We start from the raw sequence: 23,260 nt of genomic DNA, 5'->3' as shown, positions 1-23,260 counted from the left end.
GATTAAGGCGTCTTGTACATACCAGTTGCGTTGCTCCTGGGAGTATGGGTTCGAGTCACTTCTGGGGTGTGAGTTTTCAGTTGCATATTGTCCTGGGGACCATTCAGGCTTGTTCGCATTTGTGTTCCTCACGTGTGCCCCAAAGAATGAGGTGATTTGGTAAAATGCTATGCCCAAGATTACTATCTGAGTGCCGGCGGTGGGGTGGTTCAAATAGCCTCGGCTATCACCTCATTATGTCCGGTCGTGATGGTCAAGTGGATTAAGGCGTCTTGTACATACCAGTTGCGTTGCTCCTGGGAGTATGGGTTCGAGTCACTTCTGGGGTGTGAGTTTTCAGTTGCATATTGTCCTGGGGACCATTCAGGCTTGTTCGCATATATATATATATATATATATATATATATATATATATATATATATATATATATATATATATATATATATATATATATATATATATATATATATTTATATATATATATATATATATATATATATATATATATATATATATTTATATATATATATATATATATATATATATATATATATATATATATATATATATATATATATATATATATATGTCGTACCTAGTAGCCAGAACGCACTTCTCAGCCTACTATGCAATGCCTGATTTGTCTAATAAGCCAAGTTTTCCTGAATTAATACATTTTCTCTAATTTTTTTCTTATGAAATGATAAAGCTACCCATTTCATTATGTATGATGTCAATTTTTTTTATTGGAGTTAAAATTAACGTAGATATATGACCGAACCTAACCAACGCCACCTAACCTTACCTAACCATTCTCTATAGGTTAGGTTAGGTTAGGTAGCAGAAAAAGTTAGGTTAGGTTAGGTTAGGTCGGTTAGGTAGTCGAAAAACAATTAATTCACGAAAACTTGGCTTATTAGGCAAATTGGGCCTTGCATAGTTGGCCGAGAAGTGCGTTCTGGCTACTAGGTACGACATATATATATATATATATATATATATATATATATATATATATATATATATATATATATATGTCGTACCTAATAGCCAGAACGCACTTCTCAGCCTACTACGCAAGGCCCAATTTGCCTAATAATCGAAGTTTTCATGAATTAATTGTTTTTCGACTACCTAACCTACCTAACCTAACCTAACCTTACTTTTTCGGCTACCTAACCTAACCTAACCTATAAAGATAGGTTAGGTTAGGTTAGGTAGGGTTGGTTACATTCGGTCATATATTTACGTCAATTTTAACTCCAATAAAAAAAATTGACCTCATACATAATGAAATGGGTAGCTTTATCATTTCATAAGCAAAAAATTAGAGAAAATATATTATTTCATGAAAACTTGGCTTATTAGGCAAATCGGGCCTTGCATAGTAGGCTGAGAAGTGCGTTCTGGCTATTAGGTACGACATATATATATATATATTTATATATATATATATATATATATATATATATATATATATATATATATATATATATATATATATATATATATATCGTCTCCAGCGAGAACAGGAGACTCGACATCAGCGAGGCACTACATATCAAAAAGTCATCACCGTCAATCAACAGCCAATTAATGCACAACTATATTCTACCCATTTCAAGACCCCGAACCAACAAAGAAGCAGCAAGAGAAAGTATGGGCCAATATGCCTTCTGTAGTTACTTCCATTCTTATGTTTTCATACCCAATTTATACTCACCCCACCCAACACATTTGTATCATATCACCTCACCCAAAACAAATATAAGCATGATGTATGTTATGTGAAAACCTGTCTTTGAAAATGTTAGAAGCCATACGAAATGCTTTTAGGCGTCAGACCAAAAATAAAAGTTTAAAAAATTAATTTTGTAGAGTTAATTTTTCAATTACCCTCTACAGTGAAGAGGGTAATAAAATAAAAAAATAAAAAAAAAATAAAAAAAATTAATTTTGTAGAGTTAATTTTTCAATTACCCTCTACAGTGAAGAAAACATTAGAAATATTGAGAAGATTTGTGTTAGAATTATTAATTTTACCCTGGCTGATCCACTAAGTGTTGCTTGTTTCCGTTTTACCCGGGTGGAGTATGAGTATTTATGACTCGAATGATCACTTCAGTAAGATTTTGCCATATGTGTTTAACAACTTTTTCTACTCTGTTGAATCTAAGTTGAAATCTTAATGGTTTGTAATTGTGCACTGTGTTAGATAATGTTCCAGTAGTTTGTCGGGCATTTCTCTACAGTGCTGACATTTCCTCTCATCTTCCGGAACCTGTAAGCCTATTTCCCATACACACGGGTATCCAAGCCTGATGCGATGTTCAGGGGAATTGACAGGCTAAACAGGATGGATGAATTATTTAACACGGTTGGTACACACACACACACATACTTAACTAACAGGTTGTAGAAGTAAACTCTATTTCAAATGTTAAAACTAGTTATGATAGGGAAATGGGACAGGAGTCATTGCTCTACACAATCGATGGCTAGAAAGGCGGGATCCAAGAGTCAATGCTCGACCCTGCAAGCACAAATAGGTGACCACACACACGCTTCCCATAATCACCTCATCCGATTGTCAACTGACACGGTGAGTGAGTGTATGTGAGAGATACTGCCTCCAAGCCCTAGGAGGGTTAATCAGAGTTAAAGTAAATTGGCCTTTATTCTCAAATCACTGAAGTGGACAGAGACAGGAGACTTTCATTCTTATCACACGCTATCAGTTTATCACAATGTGTAGCTTAAGTTAATAAAAAATATATGACAGACTATTAGAGTGTATTACATCACGTGTTAGGAGTATTAGGGTAAACAAGATACTATCCACTGATATAACATATGCGTACAAAAAAGCCTGATACCCCACCCGCCTCATCACTGCGCGTTAGGTCTTACAACTCCGTAACATCATGAGAGACTCATGTTAATTCACTATTTAGCGAATAGAAAAATCACATATTTTTGTATAGATCCATTCGGATCAAATTCTATCTAGAGTCTTTTCTCCAGTCATATTTGCTTTTCCATAGTATCTTATCAAGTTTAGTAACCCATCAAGTATTTCTTCAATATCACAGTACAGTTTAAAACATTATACACTCATCATGTCAGTACTCTGCTTCATTCCTGTATTTACTTTTAGCCTTTCCACTCATCAGGTCCAGTCAAGAATCAAACTAGGTAATCAAGACCATCGAATCCTTTTACTCTTCCACATACTAGTCAAGGTAATCCTTTTCCCTCACTATACGCAACAATTTAACATTCAAGTACAATTTTTTAATATGATCTCAGATTATACTTGCTCATGTTATCCACCCTTGTGCGCGTAAGTTGCGCTTCCCAGTAAAAATACACTGTTCAATGTTCCTCTTGTTAAGAGGAAAACAATACTCCACAGGTGCACTTACTCCTTCCACCAATATACATGCACTAATTAGTTAGTTCAACGCTCCTCCCCTAGTCATCTGTGAGGTAGTCACATAACACTCTATGTCAATCACAGTTTCAAACACAATTTACGCTTTTAACACTCATATGCACCCTAATCTCATCCCCTTGATCCCAATCCATCACATTATAGTTATCTTTTAGATTTCTTAACGTCACTCTGTCCATCTCTGAATATAATTACCAAAGCTCACTTTTCTCATCACATCACATCTAACATCCAAGTTCCAACTAAACGTTCACAATCTTTTAACATCTTGATAGGTTCATCCATTCTTATTTCCACTATCTCTCTATTTTTCTCTCCCCCCATAAAGGTATTACTTTTACCATTACAAGTTAAATTTCATTTTTAAAGCAAGGTTTTGCAGCAGCATCAGGGGTATCATTCCATACTTATTTATTTTCCACATAAATACCCCTCCCCATTCTACTCAATTATATAAGAAAACTACCCACAATTCAAATCTTTCTCCTAGTGAGTTTACTTATCCCAGTGTTTGACACGTTGCTCTACAGTGGTCAAGTGCTTTCTCATTATTCTGTTCGGTTATTTACCGGTTCACTCATCATTTCTCCATATTATCAGAGAATATCACAAGTTGTAGAACAACTATATTACTCCATTTACTTTACCAAGACGTATTATTAGGTAGTTTCACATAAACACAACTGCTGAATAGCTTATACTATACAGTAGTTAAGTGCTTCCTCATTTTTTTCGTCTGGATATTTCCCAGTTCTCTCATTATTTCTCCATTGTATTATATGGTACTCCACATGTAGAACACTTCCACCCTACATACTTGATCATGATCATGTACTAGGATGTAACCCCTACTTGTAACTGATGTAAAACTTAGATTGTTGTGTTATTATTACGTTAACTCTGGAATTATTTTGCTGCATGGTTTTCCTACTTGTTCCACTTCCACTTCAAATTCCACTATACTCTCTCTCTCTCTCTCTCTCTCTCTCTTTCTCTCAAGCTGAGTTTTATTTATTTTATTTTATATTATTTCCTCTCACAATAAGAGATCTAAACCTATGCTCTCATAGAAATTCACCCCTCTTAGCACTGCTACTTCCTGCTCGATGTATTTATTTTTAGGGTAAAGCTGGTTTTTCCATTATAAATATATCTAGATCAACAATTTATGCTTTCAACACTGTCAAACTCTCCCATGCAATAGGAGAGTTTGCATATATTAGGGTATATGTTTCATGACTAACAAATAATATTGTTATTATTATATCAATATCAGTTATTTCCTTACTTGTCCAATCTCAGCTTATTGCTTATGTGTTATTTTCCCCCGAAATCTGCTAGCTTAATGGTGTTATCCAACCAAACTTCTACCCGTCCTATCGTTTTGGTAGAATTAACAATAGTGCCATTTAGTTTTTGCAGACTGATCTAGTTTTTGCAGACTGTCTTAGTCTTTTGTACAGCATTGTAGTTTTGCAGAGTGATAGTTTTTTTGTTACACTAACTCACATTCTTACCATTCTGTAAGAGTCTTTCTATGCTATGTGCGAGAAATCTTTGTTTTAACCACCGACCACGGGATAGGTATGGGGTACATAATAAAGAAAGAAACTGAATTGAAATGCATAAGCATTGTGCAGCGTTGACTTCCTCAAATTGTCATCAACTACTTAAGGACAAATTAGCGCATCTTCTCATTAAATTAAAACTGGTATAATAAATATTGTTTACTATGCCATTTTTTGCTAGAATTTCATGCAATATATATATTTTTTCTATATTCTTCCTGAAAATGAAAATATCATTTAACTGAATAAGTTCCATTCACATATTTGCCTTCATCATGTGAAAAGTGAATACAGGAACACATTTTTTTTTTGTTTTGCAGGGATATTCCTGCGCGGGCCCTAAGCTTCTGGCTGGCCCACTAAGTGTTGCTTGTTTCTGTTTTACTTGGGCGGAGTATAAGTATTTATGACTCGTATGGTCGCTTAAGTAAGATTTTGCGATATATGTTTAACAACCTCTTCTGCTCTGTTGAATCTAAGTTGAAATATGAATGGGTTTGTAACTGTGCACTGTGTTAGATAATGTTCCAGTGGCCTGTCGGGCATTTCTCCACAGTGTTGACCGGAACACAGTTCACATAGCTCATGCCCGAGTCACTACACATTGGCATACTGTGTAGGTCAGAGGGAATATGGGACATGTGGCAAGAGAAGAGAGGGGAATGGGTTGTGTGGGTGGAGACTGTCCCGGGCACTGGTGGGTCCCTCCCAGTGTGATACTTATCAGAGATAAGAGAGAAAATCCGTGGGGGTTGTGATGAAGGTTCGAACCTATGTGGTGGCAGTTCCCACACACATGCGCTAACGACTAAACCACGACATGTTCAAAATGATTGCAACCTGGAGTTCTACTGAGCTCACAAGTGTTTCCTGATGCTTCCATTGAAACCGAAGCAGGATTTTCACACAATCCCCCCCCCCCATGCACTCTGGATCTCAGTGGAAGCCTCAGCATCCCATGGAGTCCATATTGGTCTGCTTCCACCCTGCTGCAAATACACTTGTGCTCAGTGTGAATTGGGGCACCAAGGCGGAGGGCCACTGATACACGAAGGTATGCTGGATGTAGGTGCGTGCCAGTTACTGACATGGGTACTTCCAGAAGGAAGTCTCCTGAACGGCGGGCAGGCACTGCTCTGAGGTGGGCTTTCTCCTTATCTAATGTTGCAGCACTGAACATGGCATCAGGTATTTTCTCCACTAGTGGGTGGTCCCAGCTGGGCTGTTTGTGTTTTTGTTGGATCTATGATGGGTGCTGGGGCTGCAAGTGCATCACACTGATTTGAACATTCAGTGAAAGCAGGATCGCGTATCCCTGCTGAATCACTTTAGGGTTCTGGTAGGATATCCCAGGAAATCTGGTAGAATTACGAGGTTATACGATGCATAGGAGGAGGGGGAAGGAAGGCTGGCAGAGTAATCTTGGAGGCTGTACAGACACCAATGCCGCCGAGACTTATAGGGAGGGTATCATGCTTCAACCCGTCCTCAGGGTTCTAAAGTACTCCTGAGACATACTGTTTATAATGCCCAGGCTGCGTTGTTTAACATTTCCAATGCGGTATAATCAAGGCTCGGGCACAACCAGGCCACCCCCTTGTGGTTACCGACCTTCTTAACCACAAGGCTGCCTCCCCTCTGCCCACCTCTCAGCTTTCCCAACTTGGCTGCCTGCGTGCATGCCAGCCTGTCAGGTACCCTGCCAGTCTGTGTTCCAGCATGCCTGCCAGCTAGATTACCAGTTTGCCATCTGACTGTCACCCTGCCTGCCAGATAGCCTGCCAACTTGCTCTTCCGCTATCCTGTCTGGCAGCCTGCCTGCCATCTTGTCAACCTATCTGCCATCCTGCTTGCCATCATGCTGGCCTGCCTACCATTCTGTCAGTCTGCCAACCTTCCTGCCGGCCTGCCTGCCATTCTGCAGGCCAGTCTTTTAGATTGCCTGCCAGTTTTATATCCTACCGGCCTGCCTGCCAGCCAGTCAGCCAGCCATCTTGTCGGCCTACCTGCCATCCTATCTGCTCGTCTGTCTTCCGTCCAGCCATCCTTCCTCACAGCCTTTCTGTCTCCTATCTCCCAGTCTGGATGCCGTCCTGCTAATCAGCCATCCTGCCAGCCATCTTGTCCACCTATCTGCCATTCTACAAGCATACAGCCTACCATTTTGCCAGTCTACCAGCCTGCTATCTTGTCAACCTATTTGCCGTATTACGGAAATTGTAATACTGGTGTGTGTGTGCTCTTTATTTTAAACCTTCTGCAAGTTATTTATATTTTTTATTTATTATTTCTGTTGCTGATAATGAATACATTGTCGTCGTGTAACAACGCTAGAGTGCACCAAAGTATTTATACAAAAATATGAGAAAAAAACAGACGTGCACACAGAAAGTGTAGGAATACCTTTGGTTTCACGTTCCAGAGTTGTTTGGGAAGGAGTTCCTTTGGGAGGTGAGACTTAATGGTCCTGGGAGCCTTTAGCTTCTCAATGATGTCCCAAGTGGAAGTGAGCTGAGTAACATCACACGTTTTCTCAAACGGAAAGTTCTCGTCGGTAGGAGGACGAATAGTGTCAAGTCTGAAAAACATATTTACAAATCTAATCCGTAATACTGTTGGATTACTGATTTACAAAATAACTTATTTTTGTCACATACACAGTAATATGTTTTCTTTATATATTTTGATAAATGATATTAATGATAAATTCAAATATATTATTAGATATCTGTACCTTGCAAAGTTTTTGGTAATATACAGGCTAATTTTAATAAATCATATTTATATATACACACATTTGATATACACTTATATTACAAATTAATATTTTTTAAACGACTGATTTTATGATTTATTGGTATATTTTGCTTCAGATACATCCATTTTGAGTATGGAGTAGTAATGAGCCAGGATATTAGAGCTCCACTTGCCCTGGTACCGTTTGTACATGTTCGGAATGTTCTGAGGAAATCGCTCGATTTCGGCCCCGACAGTATTCGGTTTTTCAAGGAATAAGTTCAAATGATAATTGAAGAAGTAATTGTTTTTATTTTTTGAGACATTTTATCCCAAATTTTTATATGAGCTCAATAGCTCACATACTAAATCCCGACTGCTTCCTGCTTATGAATTTTCCGAAAAAAATTAAGTAACGTTCTTGAAATATATCCAGGCTCCTTTATCAACATGGTATAATTTCACAAACGTTTTTGTTGTGTATTGTATTGTATTGTTTTAGTACTCTAAGGTTCTTGACTGACTTGCTTAAGTCATGGATTTTTCATTGGAAGTTAAATAAATCCTATGTTGATGACTTCACTCTACATGGTTTATAGAAATATCTGGTAAAATGGGAAATGCCTAAAACCTGGAAGACGACTATTGTAGTCCCGATGTATAAGAAGGGTGACAAACAGGAGGTCATTATTCGTTAGGGACACTAACGAAAGGCCTGTGTCCCTAACTTGCATACCATGCAAGGTGATGGAGAACACAGTGCGAAAAAAGTAAACATCTGGAGCGAATGAACTTTGTAACTCCGCATCAGCATGGGTTCAGGGATAGCCTATCTTGCCTCACAGGATTATTTGAATTCTTTGACCTGGCAACAAGAATCAGACAAGAAAGAGAATGGCGGGCAGACTGCATATTTTTGGATTGCCAGAAAGCCCCAGTACCACATAGGAGACTAGTGCACAAGCTGGATATGCAGGCAGGAGGGAAAGGGAAGGTCCTCCATTGGATAAGGGAGCACCTAAGCAACAGAAAGAATCTGTGTTAGGAATTTGTAAGGAATCTTTCAGAACCTTGTATACCCTACCCGTCCTTTTAAAAATATCGTCACTTTTTGCACGTATGCGTTCTATGGTCCAAAATAAACGTAATTTGAAATGAAATCAGCTCACGAAAGTGATGTACTGTTTAGTTGTCTGTTTGAATCCTCTGGCTTACTTGGCAGGATTAAAAGAGGAAACTTTCAATTAACGTTTACCATGACGTAATGAAACCTTAGGAGAATTTCCTATTGTTCTAACCTACCAGAGGACCCTTAACTGACTGTTTTGGAAAACAAATATCAAAAATATATTTTTAATTTTGTTTCATTTCAAGTTACGTATATTTCCGGCAACACGGGCAACGGCCAAAATTTAGACGTAATTTGTAAGAGGACAGGTTGACACACATATAAAAGACCAATCCTGGAGTATGTATTTTCTGCTTGGAGCTCATACCTTGCTAAGCAGACGAAGCTGGGGAAAGTTCTGATGTTTGCCACTAGCCTAGTCCCAGAACTAAGAGGCTGAGTGAACTGCACCTCACGTCGCTGGAAGACAAAAGACGTCGAGGAGACATGATCACCGCATACAAAAGTCTCAAGGAAATTGACATGGTTGCTAAGGATGGATTATCTAACACGGTTGAAATCACCAGTGAATAACAGAAGGTTCGCCCTCTGCAATACGGTATCTTCAGGCCACTAAGTTAGAAAGGTTAACTATCCCAAAAGTAATCCACAGGGAAATAGCAGTTCGGTTATATAGACTACATCTAGGTTGCATATGCAACTGGTAGACTGGTGAACACCGAAAGAGGGAATGCATCTTCTGCCAAAACCATTACAGAAAAGTCACTACTTCACAATCTCGTGGAATGTGAAGCAACCAACGACCTTATTAGAGTTTTAAAAGAACCCCGAATCTTCCAGTAACCACCCTGAAGCCATCAACACTGCCACTCTTCTGGTCAAAAAAAGGTGTCCAGCAGCTGGACACCCTCATAAATACTGTCAAGCAGTATCCTCCCCCACGAAAGCAGCTTGATGATTAAATGCAACCTCAGTACACAGGTCGAACACACATCATTTACTAAAAAAATCTACCACTTACGGGCAATTCATGCCCGTGCCACCTCTTGGGTGGCTTAGTATTCATCAATGAATCAACTTGGGTGATACTCGCACAAGGGGACACAGGTGGAAGCCGAATACGCAAATGAGTCACAGAGATATTAGAAAGAATTTTTTTCAGTGTCAGAGTAATTAATAAATGGAATGCATTAGGAAGTAATGTGGTAGAGTCTGACTCCATACACAATTTCAAATGTATATATATGACAGAGCTCGAGAAGATCAGGAGAAGCTCAACTGCCAATCTTCTGTGGACCAGTAGATTGATCCTTGAGAGGCGAGACCAAAGAGTCGAAGCTCAACCCCCGCAAGCACAGCTAGGCGAGTCCTTCCTCACTGAGCAATACGGGTTTACTGGTCACGATTTATTTACCACAATTACGATATCATGTTCTCTAATTATCATGACTGTGCGGCTTTCCTCATTCACAAATGTAACCTGCTATCGCCAACCTCAGGTAGATACTGCGACCAAAAGAAGTTGACATTTCCTTTTCCTCTGAAAATTTGCCAAAAAATTCTTGACAATCTACTAGATTGTCTGTCATCTGTCAACACTTTTGTCTCTTCACCGACCACTAATATTACTGAACCTCACTTTATTACCTTCCTTCTCCCTGTGTTCCATCACATACAACTTGATAAAGGTCCATAACAGAAGGAAAAGTCTTACTACCTTAATCTGATGTTTTAGTGACCATTTGTAATGTTATTTGGAAGTCTAAAGTAAATTCAAAATACTAAAAAAATGAACAGTGCCTACTCAAGGAAAGGGAACCTCTTCATCATCTCGAGTGACGCCTCAGGAGACTTCGTATCCTTCACTAGACACCACACCACCTCCTGAGTCCAGGTAGTTCCTGAAATAAAGCATCTGGTTCGTTAGTATGAAATGACCAGATCCCGAACTGATGTTATTCCTCAAGCAAAATGTTACGGCCTCACTTAGCCAGTAACCGGTATCTTTACACAAACATTCTATGGGGCTTTAGTGCCTCTTATTCCCCAGATCCAACCCTGAGGCAATGGTAAGTCATTAAGAACTGAGCAGTAATAATCAACCCAACGGGAATGTGCGTAATTAACACTAAACGAAACCATTAGCACACGAACTACTTAACAATATACACTTATTACACATGTATAGCACAGATAACACAGCAGGTGTCACTGTCACTCTGGACATTACAAAAGAACTTCTGCAATCTTCTATCTTGGCGAGTCCTTCTGTATCTTCTATCGCACAACACTAAGGGTTAATTCCCTGAGCCTTTCCTCAACGGTACCCACGCTGGTGAGCCCATCTTTCTCAGCAAATCAGGGAACAGTCCTCCACAGTATCATCACTGTGTCCCCAGCAACTCGCTGGCCGGTCTCCAGCAACACCCTGGGCTGGTCTCCAGCAACACCCTGGCTGGTCTCCAGCAACACGCTGGCTGGTCTCCAGCAACACGCTGGCTGGTCTCCAGCAACACCCTGGGCCGGTCTCCAGCAACACCCTGGCCGGTCTCCAGCAACACCCTGGGCCGGTCCCCAGCAACACCCTGGGCTGGTCTCCAGCAACACCCTGGGCCGGTCTCCAGCAACACCCTTGCTGGTCTCCAGCAACATGCTGGCTAGTCTCCAGTAACAAGCTGGCTGGTCTCCAGCAACACCCTTGCTGGTCTACAGCAACACACTGGCTGGTCTCCAGCAACACACTGGCTGGTCTCCAACAACACCCTGGCCGGTCTCCAGCAACACCCTGGCCGGTCTCCAGCAACACGCTAGCTGGTCTCCAGCAACACACTAATTTTCTTTCACTAAAGGCTACACCTATAACAAGCCTTAACTTAGTGGACAGATCTATGCTAATTCCTTCAAGTAACACAACTGGGCCCTCCCGGGATATGTAGGTCCAATCACCAATACTTCGCTGACCACCACTGTCGCCACCGACTGGGCCCTACTTGTTCTGACAAGTCTTGCGTTCAGGACTACTCTTTGTCGTCACTTCAGGTCGACTCTTGTCGACCATGGTATCCCCTACATCACTTCTGAGGAGTAAAAATTGTATAGTAAGGAGGAAACTTCACAGGTGTTAGTAAGATCACAGCCTTCCACCGGGGACAAGAAAATGGGGTCAGGTGCGCTCGACAGATGACGTTGGTAGGGTCACCCTTCCCTTCCTGAAAGAATTTGTTTTATTTCTTGACAGAAAACCAATTAGTGTTTTAGATGCGTAATAAGGCATCTGCTACTATTCTCAACGTTCTCAACTCCTTTTATATTATTACTAAGTGAACTAAACCTCCAGCCTACAGGCAGGGGTACAGCCTACACCTCCACCTGTTGAAGGTGTTGGCTCCATCTATTTAACCGAAAATCCTTATGATGGAACTGTGCTTAAAACATCAATGGATTATGGTCAGACCTGATCAAAACTGGATAACCATTCTCGTCAGATAGACGTTAACGTGTTGCACAGCGCTGACAAGAGCCAATGTTTATTTTTCTATCACTGAATAATTCCGTTGAAAACCACTTAATTTTCTTGTAATAATAAGCCACAGGGTGTTCTACCCCTTTGTTATAACTTTGTGTCAACACTGCCCCTATGTCATAATCTGAAGCATCGACTGTTAATATGAATGTCATCGAAAATACGGGACAAGCAAATTGGAGATGATATGAGAATGGTTGTTTGGCTCTCAAAGGCAAGCTGACAGTCCTTGGTCCACGTGAACTTTGCTCCTTTCTTCAGGAGATTTGTCAAAGGTACCATTGTAGTCGAGAATTTAGGAACAAACTTACGGTAGAATCCGGCCATACCCAGGAAACACAAGACCTCCTTAGGTGTTGAAGGGGTCGGGTACTGAAAGACGGCTTCTACGTTGCTGTTCTTAGGGGCGATCCATCCTCCCCCAACCACATGTCCTAATAAGATTACAGATGTCTTAACAAATTCAGATTTGTGTAGATTGATTGCTGACCGAGTTTGTTGAAAAGCCGAAAAAAATCTTCAATATACCGCAAATACTCTTCCCAACTGGAATCGTAGATCAATACATCATTTATGCAGACCAAAGAATTCTCTACGTCGCGTAGTACACTAGTAATCAATCATTGAAACATAAAAGCAGCATTTTGTCATACCAAATAGCATGACTTGACACGCTAAAAGACCATCAGGAGTCACAAAAGCAGAAATAGGTTTGGCACTCTCTGTCAGACGTACCTGCCAATAACCTTTGTAGAGATGAAACTTTGTTAATAGGTGGGCCTACCGATGGTAGGCCCATACACTCTTCTATCCTGGGAATGGGATATGTATCAGCTACTGTGACCTTGTTAACTGGTCGGTAGTCTATGCATAGCCTCTGTTCATTACCAGGCTTCAATAATAGTAGAATAGAGGACGACTAAAGACTTGGGGCGATCAGATCATGTTGGAGCATGTAGCATCTCAAGACTTATCACCTCTTTCTTATGGGGATTTGGTCGATGGAGATGTTGCTTTATCGGTCTCACGCTCTCCTCAAGGATAACGTCGTGCTTCAAGACGGACGTCAGGCTTGGAGTATCTCTGAAAATAAACTTATATTGCATTATTAACTCTTTTAGGGCCCTATGTTGCTCCTCAGGCACGTAAGTCAACTTGGTAGAAAGATTCAGCGGAATAGCTGAATTCGATCCCATTTGTTTACTAACATCCTCCATCATCTGTTGGTCATGGTCTCTTGTGACCCCCATCGTCACTGGGCGAATGACCCGTCGTTGGTGCAACTTCACCATGTGCACGTGTACAAACATCTGCATTTTTTGCTAAGGATATAGTTAGCAGAATTATCTTTCTTGAGAACAGGGTAAGGACCAATGAATTTGGTATTCAAGCGTCCTGTTACATACCAGTACGTACTGGTATGGAGCACATACCAGTACGAGGTCTCCTATCTGAAATTCCCTGGTTGTCGCTTTGCTCTCGTATCTCTTCCATGCATTTACCTGAGAACGTAACAGGTTCTCTTTAGCTAGTTCTCATGCATCAAACAACCTGACTTTGTGTGTAGATAACCAGTCCAGCACATTAATGTTGCTCTCTTTGTCCGCCCACTGGTCCTTGATAACCTCCAATGGTCCTCTCACAGTGTGACCATACACCATCTCGAAGGCCCCGAGACTCATTCAGTACTAATCTAATGCCAAAGAGGAAGTAAGGTAGATCTTCAGCCCATCTACCTTGCCTTTCGATGTAATATTTTCTCATGTTCTTCAACGTCTGATGAAATCGTTCTAATGCCCCTTGCAACTCGGGATGGTTGGCACTCGGTGTTGTATGTTGGACTCCCTTGTCGGCTATCTGCTTGTTAAAATATCGGTAGGTGAGTTTAGTCCCTTGGTGTGTATGAATCTTCTTATGGAGACACTGTCTGGAAAAGAACCATATCAGATGTTTGACTACTACCTTCATGTGATGGACTTAAAGAGGATCGCTTAAGGTATCTACTAACTCTATCCATAATGGTGAGCAAATACTGCACCCCAGCAGTAGAAGGTGGAAGCGGGCCTACTATGTCCAGGATGAGGTGTTCTGAGGGTTCACCAATGGAGGGTATGGGACAATGAGGGGCTTTCGGGACAGACGATACACTTTCCCTGTAAGCTGACATACAAGGCAGGATTTACAGTACCGTCGAACGTCCTGTTTCATACTAGACCAGTAGCAACATCTGGCAAGGCGATGAAAATTTCTGGATATCCCACAATGTCAGGAAAATAATCCATCGTGAGCTGTTTCCAACATCTTGGTTCTGAACACGTAGGGCACGACTTTCTGTGTACCTACTTCTAGAGTCTGGGGAGTTCTTTGTCGATAAGGCACAGTATCTTATCCTTCCAGAAGTACTGGTCACCTGTCTTCGATCCAGACTCAATAGTATCTGCGAGTGCTTGCCCCTGGGGGTGCTTCCTTCTCTTGCTCCACAATGAAGGTGGCTCTAGACCAGTGCTTGGTTCTGGAATAGAAACTAGAGAGGTATATGGAGTACTGTCGACGACTGGTGGAGTAGGTGTACTGTTAAACAGTGCATCTAATCCCAAATGAGTATCTACCTGCGATCTACTTTGGATTGCGACATCTGGCCATACTACATCTTTAAAGGATCCTCACCAAATATGGAATGGTGTTAGGATGTTACCTCCTTCTAAAGGAAATCACAACACATGTTTAGTGGCAGTGGTATTGTTTATGTTCTGTTTTCCCTACGAGGTCTTCATGAATTGTGTTAGAAAAAATTTCTGCCAGCAGACCCGTTGTCAGGTGTGACACACTAAGGCTGGGCCCTGCCAGCCACGACCGGTGTCAGGTGACACGCAAAAGCTGGGCCCTGCCAGACACGACCGGTATCAGGTGGCACACTAAGGCTGGGCCCTGCCAGCCACGACCGGTGTCAGGTGACACACTAAGACTGGGCCCTGCCAGCCACGACCGGTGTCAGGTGACACACTAAGACTGGGCCCTGCCAGCCACGACCGGTGTCAGGTGACACACTAAGACTGGGCCCTGCCAGCCACGACCGGTGTCAGGTGACACACCAAGGCTGGGCCCTGCCAGCCACGACCGGTGTCAGGTGACACACTAAGGCTGGGCCCTGCCAGCCACGACCGGTGTCAGGTGACACACTAAGACTGGGCCCTGCCAGCCACGACCGGTGTCAGGTGACACACTAAGGCTGGGCCCTGCCAGCCACGACCGGTGTCAGGTGACACACTAAAGCTGGGCCCCTGCTAGCAACGACAGTTGTCAGGTGACACACTAAAGCTTGGCCCCTGCCAGCCTTGACCGTTGTCAGGTGACACACTAAGGCTAAGCCCTGCCAGCCACGACCGTTGTCAGGTGACACACTAAGGCTAAGCCCTGCCAGCCACGACCGTTGTCAGGTGACACACTAAAGCTGGGCCCCTGCCAGCCTTGACCGTTGTCAGGTGACACACTAAGGCTAAGCCCTGCCAGCCACGACCGTTGTCAGGTGTGTCACACTAAACCTGGGCCCTGCCAGCCCTGCCAGTTGTCAGGTGACACACTAAGGCTGGTGTGACAAACCATGACACACTATTGTGTCATTACGTATCCCTTGGTTTCTTGACTGTTACATTGTCCGTATTCACGATTCCTTTCCTATCGAAGGACACTAATTAGAAGAGGGAAAGTGTGTTACACGTACAAATACAAGAAGGAAGAATGGGTTGCCAGGAAAATTTATTGCCTAAATATTGGCCAAAAATTATTGAAATATATTTGTTTTTTACCTTAACTCACACACATTACTGAACTTTATGTTCAGTTATAGTGACATATATCAGAACACCGGAAAATATTCAATAGCAGTGCTAATAAAGTCGATGTATATCAAATCATACCTGTGAAATGTTGTACATTTTTAAAATAATAATTATACAGTAAATATGTGAAAATCTTTTTGGTATTAATTTTTCTTGACTTCATTTAAAAATATATTGACCTACAACTTTCACATATTCGAGTACGAGTAGCCAGTAATATATATTGAACACTGAAAGAATGTCCATATGCGTGTAGAATGACCATATGCATTGATGAGAACTTGATCTTCAGTTTTCTTTTAAATATGATTTTGAAATTTGAGAAGACTGAAAAATTAGTTTCTGATCGATTCCCACCATTTTTATATATTATGTACAAATTCTTTGTTCTAAAATATGCTCTTTTTCGTTTTTTCATAAACGGAAAACTATTGGAGTTATAATTTGTTTCCTTTTAAAATTGGAGCATATTTGGTCGACTACATTGAAATTTTGTTTAAAGTAAACTATACTCGCAAGCTATATTCTAAAATAAACAAAATAAATATTATATTCAAATCTGATACCATAATACAAAAATTTTGGCATTTTACAATATTTTAGTGCTCAAGTTACTATGTTGAACAATTATAAAAAGTTGAAGCCCTTGCCATGTAAATTATGCAGCCAAAATTAAGAGCGTTTGAGGAACAATATACAGAAAATCCTCATTAAGTTACCCGACTCATGATCCAATGAACACAATATTAATAGTTACTTTAATACTAATAATACAGTGAGATTCACGGACACTTAGCAATATACTGCTCTAAGCGACTCCACAGTAATTGAGTAGAAACATTGTAGATACTTTTAAACACAAGGATTCAGAATCGTGGCAACTCTAGTCGCTCAGCTTCTCAGAAAAGTCTCTGAGACTTAAGAACTCTGTGTGGAAGACCTGTAATTAAATATGGCTAAAGTATTGTGAGTCTACTCACTCCACTACTCTCAATCACTCTGTATTGTGGGAAAATAGTACCCCCTATAATTCTACAATATATACAAATAAATATTGGTATATATTTGGATTGATGGTAGAAACCCAACTTTCTAAAATTTTTAGGTTGAAAAAGTCACAGTATATATGTTAGACTCATGGCTGATGAATAATAAGATCATATATGTATGATATTTTGTAAAGAATTTTGTTAGACAGAAGTATTCCTTCTATTGAGCTTGTGAGTTTATCCATGAACCTCACAACAAAAAACTCATTTATCAACATTTAAATGAAGCCGATATTAATTAAATGTTAGCTGGCAATGTAAAAACCATATTTTTTAGGTTTACCTTAACTATTGATCCCACTACTTAACATCTAAAAATTTTATGCTGAATACACTAAAATAATATCCTTATTATAGATTGAATCAGATGTACATACCTAGAGAAGATCAAAATATCTTATGTATGTCAAACTCCCCTCGAATACTTTTCTGAATAAAGTCGTACGTGGCTTCTAACGTTAATTTGGTGTTTTCTCAGGAACGTTATTGATCTTGATAACATCTTTCTGAGTTGATTCGATGCAGACATTTTGAGTGGTAGATAAACTGAACCAATATTGAAAACTGACCAGGTTCAAAATTTGTCATAGTCAACAAGGAAAGTGGAAAAAGGGACATCATATTCAAACACTTGATCAGTATATCTGATAATGAGTGATATCATTGGACTACTTAGTTTACTATTTCTTTTTTGTAAATAAAATTCTAGCGGTAAACTGCCGCGATAAAGAAACCACATGACAATGGAAAACTTTCTCACCTGACTTCGGGAATGTCACGACCCAAACATCATCCGGGTAAACTGGAAAACTGGTGTATTTGGATTGCCATTTGGCATAAAAACTTGGCAATAACACGTTCTCTGGCCCAATCTCCAAGTACCCAGGGGGGGTCACCAGCGAAAGATCACGAATGATGTCTATTTGTGGACCCGTCACTTCCCTTATCATAATTCTGTGGGGTAAACAAAATGCTATTGATAACTCTAAATTTGTCATGTGTTGACAGCAAATCAGGATAACTTACCCTTATTTTTTACCAAACTAGGTGTTTAGTGGATTAATAAGAATTCGTTATTATGCTCCCATCTTGAGTATCACTAAAACACAACATACACGTGACAAACACACAGAAAATAGCATGCAGTCAGTCTCTCCCCAGCAAACACAAAACGTCGGGGCAACGTCCAATAACGTTTCAATAGGTTGTGGGAAAGAAAAGTTTCATGTGTGCTTCAGCAGGTACATGTGCAACCTCCAAACCAAAAGAATGTTAAAAGTATTTCTTTTTGTAATAAGGTAAATGCCGCCTTTTCTAACACTATTTTCACCTTAATATATTACAAAAATATTTTGTTCATGTTTAAAAATTAAATTTATGTATATTACATATATATATTTTAATGTTGTTTTAAAGCTGTATGAAATATTTTTAAATCATTTAGTTACTAGATGATCGGATCATAATTTATATATATATATATACCGAATATATTGACATATACTATTTGTTCCCAAAATTATTAAAACTATTTTTCCAGGTATATTTATTAAATTTACATGTCATTTTGTACTTCACAATAATAATAATAATAATAGTAATCATAATAATAATAATAATAATAATTGAAAGGTTGTATCTTAGTTGTATAAAAGGTGTGCAAAACATTCACTTAATCTAAACTGTTATTGACTTTAAAATGATTTTGCAAAATTTTTTTGTTAAAACACTATTTTCTAAATGACATATTAAATATTACTGTTTTCAAGTTTAAAATGATATTGAGGTTCTTTATGTAAAATACATTAGAGAAAAATTAAGGTACATAAAAAAACCTTTATCACATGCATCTGTATTCTAGCAGATTTTACATAAAATATAACTGAAACACAAATTCGTGAGATCAACATGGTAAATACAACTAAATAGGTGCAACTAGGAGAGAACACATAGGTGAGTACAATTTATGTACTCTCATATACTGCCAGGTAAATGCAAGTAGGAGAGTACAACTACCCGGGAACAACAAGGAGAGTAAATACATATAGGTGATAACAACATGGTGAGCACCACTAGATGAATATAGTCCCACCTAGCATTGAGTACAACGCTAGTACAATGAACACATTAGTCCCCACTAGCGTAGTGAACAATACCAGTACAACTGCCACACTAATCCCCACTAGTATGGCGTAGAATACCAGTACAACTAAAACACTAGTCCCCACTAGCATGGTGTACAATACCAGTAAAACTCATACACTAGTCCTAACTAACATGGTGTACAATACCAGGACAACTTACATACTAGTCCTCACTAGCATGGTGTAGAATACCAGTACAACAGACACACTAGTACCTACTAGTATGGTGTACAATACCAGTACAACAGACACACTAGTACCTACTAGCATGGTGTAGAATACCAGTACAACAGACACACTAGTACCTACTAGCATGGTGTACAATACCAGTACAACAGACACACTAGTACCTACTAGCATGGTGTACAATACCAGTACAACTGACACATTAATCCCCACTTCCGTTGAGTACAATACCAGTACGACTGACAAGCTCGTCCCCACTAGCATGGTGTACAATATCAATATAACTGACACACGAGGCCCTTCTTGCGTGGTTGCAACCAACAACCACTACCATCAACAACCACCACCACCAACAACAACCACTACCACCAACATCAGCCACAATCACCAACAACCAGTACCACCAACAATTACTATCACCAACCAATACCACCAACAACCACCAACAACCGGTACCACCAACATTTACTATCACCAACCACTACCATCAACAACCACCAACATCAACCACAACAACCACTACCACCAACAACATCAACCATCAACAACCACTATCACCAAGACCAATCACTACCACCAAAATCAACAACCATCAACAACCACTACCACCAACGACAACCACTACCACCACCAACAACCACTACCACCAACTACAACCAATACTACCAACGACAACCACTACCATAAACCACTATCACCAACAACCATTGCCACCAACAACAGCCACTACGATAAACCACTACCACGAACAACCACTACCAACAACAACTACTACCACCAATAACAAACAACAACCAGTACCGCCAACAACAACCACTAACATCAACAAACACTACCACTAACAACCACAACCACCAACAACCACTACCAACAACAACCACAACCACCAACAACCACTACCAACAACATCAATAACCACTACTACCATCAACAACAACCGCAACCGCTACTACCAACACCCACTGCCAGAACAAACAACCACAACCATCAACCACCACCACCAAGACCAACGACAACGACTACCACCAGCAACCACTTCCATCAAGAACCACAACCAACAACATCAACCACTACCACCAATAAAATCCAACAACCACGAACATTCACTACCAACAATTACCGCCAACAACCACTACTACCAACAACCACGAACATTCACTCCCTACAATTACCACCAACAACCACTACTACCAACAACCACTACCTGCACAAACAACCCCAACCACCAACAACCACTTCCACCAACATCCACTACCACCAATAACCACCACAACCAAAAACAACCAACAACCACCACAACAACAACCAACAACAAATACAGCTAACAACAACAATCCCCATCAACTACTACCACCATCCACTTCCCCCAACAGCCACAACTACTAACAACTACTAACACTACCACAAACAACAAACAAAAACCGCTTCCACCAACAACATGGCGTCACACATGTCACTTTTCGTAGTGCATGTCAAGCTCTGAATTTATTAGAGACCGATAGACACTGGGATGTATGCACTAATGACGCGACCAACACGTCACATCAAAATCAAATTCGTTCATTATTTGCAATCATATTGACCACCGACTCTGCTGCATCTCCAACAGAGTTATCGGAGAAATATAAATCACTCATGGCTGAAGATATTATCTGTCGAATACGCAAATTCAAATATGAACATGGATTTCACGGCAGAAATCTACAACGAAGCGATGGTAATGATTGAAGATTTGTGTTTAGAAATCGCGAACAATGTTTTAAATCAATTGGAAATGCCATCACCGAATCGATCTGCTGCTGTTGCGTTCGATGTATAATTGCGTCGTGAACAAAATTTCACAACGGGTGATCTGTTGTCGTATGTGCAATCAAATTTTCCTAAGCTAACGCTTGAGCGAAAAGGCATTTACAATCAAATAATTCAAACTGTCAATAACGGGTTTGGAGAAATCTTCTTAGATGCGCCAGGAGGAACTGTAAAACCTTTCTAATTAGATTGATTCTGGCAGCATTTCGATCCCAAAATGTTATAGCCTTAGCACTTGCATTGTCCGGAATAGCTGTGACATCGCTACCAGGAGGAAGAACTGCTACTTCGGCTTTGAAATTGCCATTGAACATGCAATTCATTGAAACTCCCATGTGCAACATTTCCAAAACATCCGGCATGGGAAAAGTATTGCAGAAATGTAAATTATTGTTTGGGATGAATGCACAATGGCCCACAAAAAATCGCTGGAAGCTCTTGATCGATCATTGCAAGATTTGCGTGGAAACATCAGACTATTTCGGAACACATTAATATTGCTTGCAGGAGATTTCATGCAAACATTACCTGTAATTCCTCGATCGACACCCGCGGACGAAATAAATGCTCGCCTGAAAAACTTTACTTTGTGTTGCCACGTAAAGACATTAAAATTAACTACAAATATGAGTGTCCAGCTGCAAAACGACTCATCAGCTGAGATATTCTCACATCAATTTCAGGAAATTGGGAACGTGAACGTGCCGGTTGATTTGACCTCAGGACGAATTTCATTGCCTCATAACTTATAAAATTTAGTGATGTCAAAAGAAGAATTGGATGAAAAAAGTATTTCCCAATATTCAAACTAATTATAAGAATCCCGATTGGCTGTGTGAACGATTTATTCTTGCCCCCAAGAACAAAGACATCTACGAACTTAACAACATTATTCAGTCTAACATTCAAAGCGAGGCAGTCACATACAAGTCCGTCGACACTGTTGAGGAAGCACATGAAGCGGTTAATTATCCCAAATTTTTTTTTTAATTCACTTGATCTGCCAAGGATACCATTACACATACAGCAATTGAAAATCGGCGTGCCAATTATCATGTTGCGAAATATCAACTAACCAAAACTTTGCAATGCCACGCGCCTTGCAGTAAAAAATTAATCAGCAATGTCGTAGTAATAATAATCTTGACAGGACATTTCAAAGGTGATTATGTCCTCATTCCTCGCATTTCTATGATTCCAGCAGATATACCATTTCAATTTAAGAGATTGTAATTTCCAGATTGTATTGAGATTGAGATTGAAATTGAGATTGTAATAAAAATAACAATTCTCCGAAATTCTTTTTTTAATTGTTTGACGCCTGAACACGTTTCGTAATTCATATTACATTTTCAAAGACTTAATTTGCAAGCAAATTCTTCGTACTTATACTCTATTGGATGAGGTGATATATGGTACAAACGTTTTGAGTGAGGTGACAAACACAGGACAGAACACGAAACAATGGGTATAAATTGGATAAGTGAACATATGAATTTCAAGTAACTGCAGAAGGCCTATTGGCCCATACTTCCTCTTGCTGCTTCCATATTGGTTCGGGGTCTTGAAGTAGGTAGAATATAGTTGTGCTGTTGGCTGTTGATTGCTGGTGTTGACTTTATAATGTGTAGTGCCTCGCTGATGTCAAGCCGCCTGCTATCGCCGTACCTATCGATAATTTCTGTGTTGCTTGTTAAGATTTCTCTGGTGATGGTCTGGTTGTGAGAAGAGATTATGTGTTCCTTGATGGCTCCCTGTTGCTTATGCATTATTAGTCGCCTAGAAAGAGACGTTGTTGTCTTGCCTATATACTGAGTTCTTT

At 40.0% G+C, this 23,260-nt stretch overlaps 1 protein-coding gene across 1 annotated transcript in view; it reads right to left on the bottom strand.

Annotated features, from left to right (window-relative positions):
• The window catches only part of LOC123755061 (luciferin sulfotransferase), a 61,518-nt gene that overhangs the window by 21,152 nt on the left and 17,106 nt on the right, over positions 1 to 23,260 (bottom strand). Inside the window, exons 2-4 of the mRNA XM_045737524.2 lie at positions 18,060 to 18,253; positions 10,693 to 10,789; positions 7,427 to 7,601 (exon numbers count right to left, since the gene is read on the bottom strand). Of these exons, the coding sequence (XP_045593480.1) occupies positions 7,427 to 7,601; positions 10,693 to 10,789; positions 18,060 to 18,253 (466 nt within the window). The remainder of the gene's footprint in view (positions 1 to 7,426; positions 7,602 to 10,692; positions 10,790 to 18,059; positions 18,254 to 23,260) is intronic.

This window comes from Procambarus clarkii, chromosome 28 (genome assembly GCF_040958095.1).
Source record: "Procambarus clarkii isolate CNS0578487 chromosome 28, FALCON_Pclarkii_2.0, whole genome shotgun sequence".
NCBI classification, from domain to species: Eukaryota; Metazoa; Arthropoda; class Malacostraca; order Decapoda; family Cambaridae; genus Procambarus; species Procambarus clarkii.
The sequence above is the reverse complement of the archived record's forward strand: the minus strand, read 5'-3'. Positions and strand labels throughout refer to the sequence as shown.